We start from the raw sequence: 7,218 nt of genomic DNA, 5'->3' as shown, positions 1-7,218 counted from the left end.
CGGAATACGAAATCCGGCGGAAGAAGCAGCCGGTGAAGATCCGGTGCCAACGGGAGAATTTCGAAGCGAAGATCTGATTGCGGATCTGAGAGACGAGACGGAGGATCTGTTCATGATTCTGGAAGCCATTGCAAGAGATAGAGAAGATGATGCCCGGAAGAAGAAGAATAAAGTGAGATCGATCTTCGTCCACAGAGAGGTTTATAGGGTTTTAAGGACGGACGGAGTAAAGACTAAAGAAGAAGAAGCTGGAAAATAAATAAATATCGCTCTGTCTTTGTTGGGTTTTGGAATATTTCAGATTTTGATGGGCTTTAGTTAGGCCCATTCATTAAAAGGTCCATAATCTGAAGCTGCTGGATGGATCGGAGGGTTTGTCAGTAGAGTGAGATGAACATTACTACGTCTACGTGCCAGCCATGCTTACGTATCCTCCGAAATAGAATAACTAACTAATAAAATGTGTTATCCCTTTCTTNTTTTTTTTTTTTTTTTTTGCGAAATTGTTAATATCATTATAAATGAAGAAGTTTTGGTTTTACATATTAAGAACCTAAGATAATTTTGAGACCTTGGCAAAAAAGATAAAAACAAGGTAACAGACAAGAGGAATCACTTAGCGTGAAACACTATTAAAGCCAAAAAAGCAAGAAGTTGCGGAATCTCTTTCGATGACCACGAGCAATGAAGATGTTGCGAAGCTCTCTGTCAATAAATTTGAAAATTTGCGCCGGAGAGATGCTTTGAGAGTTGTGGAAAAAATTATTTCTTTGCTTCCAGATGTGATAGCCTGTAGCTTGAACTACCAGCTTCCTAAACAGAGACGGAGCTGAATGAGAAGAGGCTCAAACCCAAGAGAGGAGCTTAGACCAGGAGATGAACAGGGCTCTGTTTGGGTCTATCCTTGTGATGATAGGTTGCTGTTAGGGAAAAGGATATGTTCCATATCTTATTGTGTATATCTTTAGTCAATATTCTCTACTTGTGCATCAAGTCTATTGTATCTATATATACTCTTTACATATCAATAAGAAACACAACACTTTCTCTGAGATTTACATGGTATCAGAGCCAAGTTAGAAAACCCTAAAAATCTAAATTCTTTCTTTCCTCTGCCGTTTCTTCTTTTCAAAGGAAACAGTTTTTTTTCTACTTTCTTTTCTACCTATCCGATGGCTACAGCCTCAGCCCTTTCTACTACTACTACTAAGGAATTGATCACATCTTCCCCTTACCATCTATCTTCTAATGATCAGCCACACCATGTCCTTACCCCGTTTCTTCTTAATGGCGAAAATTATGAGAAGTGGGCTAAGATCGCACGCAACAATCTCGCAGCAAAGCATAAACTTGGGCTTGTCGATGGCTCTCTTCTCAAACCTGCAACTGATTCTCCCGATTACCAACGGTGGGTTCAAGTCAACTCGATGTTATGCGGCTGGCTCTATGCATGCTTAGATCCTCAAGTCCAAAAGGTTATCTCGTTTGTTGACAATGCAAAAGTTCTTTGGGACAACTTGCGTGTTCGTTACTCTATTGGGAATGCTTCTTGTGTTCACCAAATCAAATCCTCTATTGCTCGCTGTGCTCAAGACGGTCAGTCTGTTGCTGACTATTTCGGTCAACTCAAGGTGATGTGGGATGATCTCGATGACTTTGAACCGTTCATTGACTGTTGTTGCAACTCTCCGTCCTGTCCTCAACGTCTCAAGCAGCAAGCACGTCGTGATCTTGAGCGTATACACCAATTTCTCATGGGTCTCGATGCTTCTCGGTTTGGTACTACACGTACCAACATCCTTAGCCGTCTCAACCGCGACACTAACATGACACTTGATCATGTTTACTCTGAAGTCATTGCTGAAGAACATCATCTGATCGTTGCTCGTTCTAAAGAAGAACGTATTGATGCCGTCAGCTTTGCTGTGAAGGCTGGTGTCAATGCTATTTCTTCCGCTACACGTCTTCCTCAAGGACCATGTACTCATTGTGGCCGTACCAGTCACACGGTTGATACGTGTTTTGAACTTCATGGCTTGCCCGAGTGGTGGATAGAGAAACATGGTGACACTCGAGAAGGCTCCCGATCAGACTCTACTCGCGGTCGCGGCCGTGGCTCTTACCGAGGACGAGGTCGTGGGCGTTCCTCTTCTACTTCCTACCGTGCTAACAATGCTCAGGCTTTCTCCGAAGCTGATCTCCCTAACTTACCTGGTGTCAGTAAGGCCACATGGTCTGCCATTGTGAACTTGTTAAAACCTGACCAAACTTCTGGTTCCGATAAGCTCTCCGGTAAGCATTCTTGTGTTAAGTTTCTCCTTGACTTTGGAGCGTCTCATCATATGACAGGTGATGATGATCTCCTTGTGGATACGCATGACATCCCTCGAAGTATTGTTGTTCTTCCCAATGGAAAACATACTTATGCTACTAAAGAAGGGACGATGATTCTTGGAGATCATGTGACATTGAATCGTGTTCTTTATGTTCCCGATCTCTCTTGCACCCTTATTTCTCTCGCTAGACTTTGTCGTGAGTTGTCTTGCTACACTTTATTTACTGATACATTGTGTGTTATACAAGACCGCACTTCGAAGATGCTGATTGGCGCAGGTGAAGAGAGAGATGGGGTTTATCACTTTCTTGGAGCGGTTTCAGCACGCATCAACAATGTCAAAAAATCCTCAAGAACTCTTTGGGATGAACGTTTGGGGCATCCTTCTACGAAGATTCTATCTAGTTTTTTTATCTAATTTACCGGATTCTGCACACCATATTAGTGATCATAATGATTTTTGCGAAGTTTGTATTCAAGCTAAACAAACACGGTCGGTTTTTCCCGAAAGTACGAATAAAGCTGATACATGTTTTTCTTTGATTCATTGTGATATTTGGGGACCATACAAAACTGCTTCTACGTGTGGAGCACACTATTTTCTTACTATTGTGGATGACTATTCTCGGGCTGTGTGGACCTATCTTCTTCTTGCCAAAAGCGAAGTCGCTGCTCATCTCAAACAATTTGTGGCCATGGCTCATCAACAATTTGGGAAAAAGATCAAAATCATTCGTAGTGACAATGGGAGTGAGTTTCTTGGTCTTCGTTCTTTCTTTAGAGACCATGGCTTTCTTCATCAAACTTCTTGCGTTTATACTCCGCAACAAAATGGGAGAGTTGAGCGTAAACATCGTCATATTCTCAACATGGCACGTTCTTTGCTCTTTCAAGCCGATTTACCAGTTCAATTTTGGGGCGAGAGTGTTCTCACTGCTGCGTATTTGATCAATCGCACACCCACTCCTCTTCTACAAGGCAAAACTCCGCATGAGCTTTTGCACTCTACTCCTCCGAATTTTGCACAACTTCGTGTCTTTGGTTGTTTGTGCTTTGCCAAACGTCATTCTTCTCGACATGATAAGTTTCAAGAACGTGGCCGGAAATGTATTTTTCTCGGTTATCCTCCTAATCAAAAAGGGTGGCGGGTTTATGATATGGAGACGGAAGACATTTTTGTTTCTCGTGATGTTATCTTTAACGAAGATGTCTTTCCATACTGTTCCTCTACCGTCTCCAATCCGCCAATTGTATCTCCGGTTGTGTCACTGCCACTTATCTCTGCTAATGATTCTGTTGATGAAATTGCACCTCTGCCTCTCGAATCCAGGGGGAGTCTTCCTACTCATGTTCCTCCTACGGTTCTTGATCCTACATCTACTACGGTGGTTGACTCTTCTCCGACTCCCGCTCCTACGGCCGTCACCACTTCTGATTCCGTTGTTGTTTCTGATGAGAACTCTGATGACTTCGATGTTGGTACTGAACCACTAGGTCGTGGTCATCGCACAAAGTTTCTGTCTACTCGCCTTAAGCCTTATGTTGCCTATTCTGCATGTCACGCTGAAACCCTCATCTCTCTCAAGCCTTTGTCTGATCCAGCATCTTCAGGTACTTGTTTCTATCCTATAGCACACTATGTTTCTTGTGAAAAGTTTAGCTCTGCACATCAAAAGTTTCTTGCAGCCGTAACAATGGTCGATGAANTCAAGAACGTGGCCGGAAATGTATTTTTCTCGGTTATCCTCCTAATCAAAAAGGGTGGCGGGTTTATGATATGGAGACCGAAGACATTTTTGTTTCTCGTGATGTTATCTTTAACGAAGATGTCTTTCCATACTGTTCCTCTACCGTCTCCAATCCGCCAATTGTATCTCCGGTTGTGTCACTGCCACTTATCTCTGCTAATGATTCTGTTGATGAAATTGCACCTCTGCCTCTCGAATCCAGGGGGAGTCTTCCTACTCCTGTTCCTCCTACGGTTCTTGATACTACATCTACTACGGTGGTTGACTCTTCTCCGACTCCCGCTCCTACGGCCGTCACCACTTCTGATTCCGTTGTTGTTTCTGATGAGAACTCTGATGACTTCGATGTTGGTACTGAACCACTAGGTCGTGGTCATCGCACAAAGTTTCTGTCTACTCGCCTTAAGCCTTATGTTGCCTATTCTGCATGTCACGCTGAAACCCTCATCTCTCTCAAGCCTTTGTCTGATCCAGCATCTTCAGGTACTTGTTTCTATCCTATAGCACACTATGTTTCTTGTGAAAAGTTTAGCTCCGCACATCAAAAGTTTCTTGCAGCCGTAACAATGGTCGACGAGCCGGTTACTTATAAGCAAGCAGTTCAAATATTAGAATGGCGTGATGCTATGCGCAAGGAGATTGACGCATTAGAACTTAACGAGACCTGGACGCTTGAACGTCTTCCACCGGGTGTCAAAGCTCTCGGTTCTAAATGGGTGTATCGGCTTAAGTTCAATTCGGATGGTACACTTGAACGGTATAAGGCTCGGTTAGTAGCTCTTGGTAATCACCAAAAAGAGGGTGTTGATTTCTCGGAGACCTTTGCTCCGGTTGCGAAACTTCAAACTGTCCGGACCTTACTTGGTGTTGCTTCGGTTAAAAATTGGGAACTCCATCAGATGGATGTTCACAACGCGTTCTTACATGGTGACCTTGACGAGGATATCTACATGAAACCACCTCCTGGTTTTCTTCCCGCTGATCCATCTCTTGTGTGCAAGCTTAAAAAGTCCATTTATGGTCTACGGCAAGCTCCTCGCTGCTGGTTTTCAAAGTTGTCTACTGCTCTCCTTGACTACGGTTTTGTTCGCTCTCACAAAGATAATTCTCTGTTTACCTATCGGCGTGGTGGTGTTGTTCTTCATGTTCTTGTCTATGTTGATGACTTGATCGTTTGTGGTGCTGATTCTGCAGTTCTCATATCGTTTAAAGCTTATTTATCTCGCTGTTTCAAGATGAAGGATCTCGGTCTGTTGAAATATTTTCTTGGAATTGAAGTTGCTCGTGGACCTGATGGTATTTTTCTCTCACAACGAAAATATTGTCTTGATATAATCGACGAGTGTGGTTTGTCTGGTTCGTGTCCGGCTGATACTCCTATGGAGCAAAATCATACATTGTTGGACTCTACGAGTGCACCGTACTCGGATCCAGCTCAATATCGACGCCTCGTTGAGCGTCTTGTTTATCTCACTCACACCCGTCCTGAGTTAAGTTATGCTGTCAACATTCTTGCACAGTTTATGAAGACACCTCTTCTGGATCATTGGGACGCTGCTCAATGTTTGGTTCGCTACTTGAAATCTTCACCTGGTCAGGGGGTTGTTCTTTCTTCCACGGCTCCTCTTCAAGTGAATGCTTATTGTGATTCCGATTTCAACAAGTGTCCTTCATCTCGACGGTCTCTTACGGGTTATATGGTTATGCTTGGCAATTCTCCTCTTCAATGGAAGACAAAGAAGCAAAGTCGTGTCTCTCTTTCATCGGCTGAAGCGGAGTATCGCGCCATGGCTATGACCTGTACGGAGCACTTGTGGCTTAAAGAAGTTTTGCAGTTTCTTGGTGTCGATCATAATCAGCCGATGCATTTATTCAGTGATAGTCAGGCTGCTCTTCAAATCGCAGCAAACTCTGTTTTTCATGAACGTACGAAGCATATTGAAAGTGATTGTCATTTCATTCGTGATGAAATTGCTTCCGATACTATAACTACTACTCACATTCATACTAAAGAACAGTTGGCTGACATCTTTACTAAAGCTCTTGGTTGTGATCAATTCAAGTATATACGGTCCAAGTTGGGCGTTCTCGACTTACACGCTCCACCTTGAGGGGGAGTGTTAGGGAAAAGGATATGTTCCATATCTTATTGTGTATATATTAAGTCAATATTCTCTACTTGTGCATCAAGTCTATTGTATCTATATATACTCTTTACATATTAATAAGAAACACAACACTTTCTCTGAGATTTACAGTTGCCAGATGGATGATGAGTAAGAACAAGATAGGAACAAGTGATCTTTGGACTCAATTTCCGTGCCGCAAAAAGAACAGAGCGGTGATAGAAATGTGTTATCCCTTGCCTAAACCTTTTCACTAAAATAACTATTGATTAATCACCCTTTTGATGACCAAACCAAAATAAAAATATATAAGGTGGGACTGGAATGGACGGCTAAAAACAAATAAAAAAAGCAATAGATCACTTAAGAAAGATAAATTAATTTGCCATCATGGTGGAGCTGGAGCACCTTTCAATATTCAGAAATCAGAATTATACACTTTTCGGCTAAATGAAACATACAATATTACCTTTTTATGGTAAATAAAATTATCTTTTCATGGGCAAATCACATAATACCACGCATAAATTCGTTTAAGCCCTTTTAGGTTTTAACAATACGATAAAATTCGTTTAAGTAAAATTAATCAACGCATGGTTGTAGTTTTTTTATATTCTTCACCTGAACGTAGCCGACTATATACATTTTGAAAAAGTTGAGATTCCAGTACTCACCTACGATATTTTTGTCTATAAGCATATGTATGTAAGTGTAGGACCGCGAAAATCCAAATATGAGATAACGATTATAACACCTATGTAAAACGATAGAAGAAAGGAGTTGAAGTAGATTCTCGGAGGCGAGATACGATCTTTTTCCTTAACCCAAAGTAGCTCCCGCAGTGTGGCGGTTTAGTGAGTACATGGATCCCAGGATACAACCGAGACGAGACCGTGTCACAACACTTGACTACGGACTCAAACGAACGTTGGCGCAAACGATACACTCTTGACGATAACACTTACGTTTTTGTAGTGAGAGAAAGAGGAGTGAGAGAGAGTTGGATTTT

At 42.2% G+C, this 7,218-nt stretch overlaps 2 protein-coding genes across 2 annotated transcripts in view; one reads left to right on the top strand and one right to left on the bottom strand.

The window, feature by feature from the left end:
* Nucleotides 1–218, bottom strand: part of LOC104772035 — a gene marked incomplete in the record, with an annotated part of 1,864 nt that extends 1,646 nt beyond the window's left edge. Inside the window, 1 exon segment of the mRNA XM_010496682.2 lies at nucleotides 9–218. Within this exon segment, the coding sequence (XP_010494984.1) occupies nucleotides 9–129 (121 nt within the window).
* On the top strand, nucleotides 1,173–2,753 carry LOC104772963. Its single transcript, XM_010497516.1, has one exon. It carries the CDS (start codon nucleotides 1,173–1,175, stop codon nucleotides 2,751–2,753), a length of 1,581 nt encoding a protein of 526 aa, XP_010495818.1.

This window comes from Camelina sativa, chromosome 20 (genome assembly GCF_000633955.1).
Source record: "Camelina sativa cultivar DH55 chromosome 20, Cs, whole genome shotgun sequence".
Taxonomy (NCBI): domain Eukaryota; kingdom Viridiplantae; phylum Streptophyta; class Magnoliopsida; order Brassicales; family Brassicaceae; genus Camelina; species Camelina sativa.
The sequence above is the reverse complement of the archived record's forward strand: the minus strand, read 5'-3'. Positions and strand labels throughout refer to the sequence as shown.

Bases quoted from the DNA above. Each gene is read 5' to 3' on its own strand.
- LOC104772963 (XM_010497516.1), top strand. From the start codon at position 1,173: ATGGCTACAGCCTCAGCCCTTTCTACTACTACTACTAAGGAATTGATC.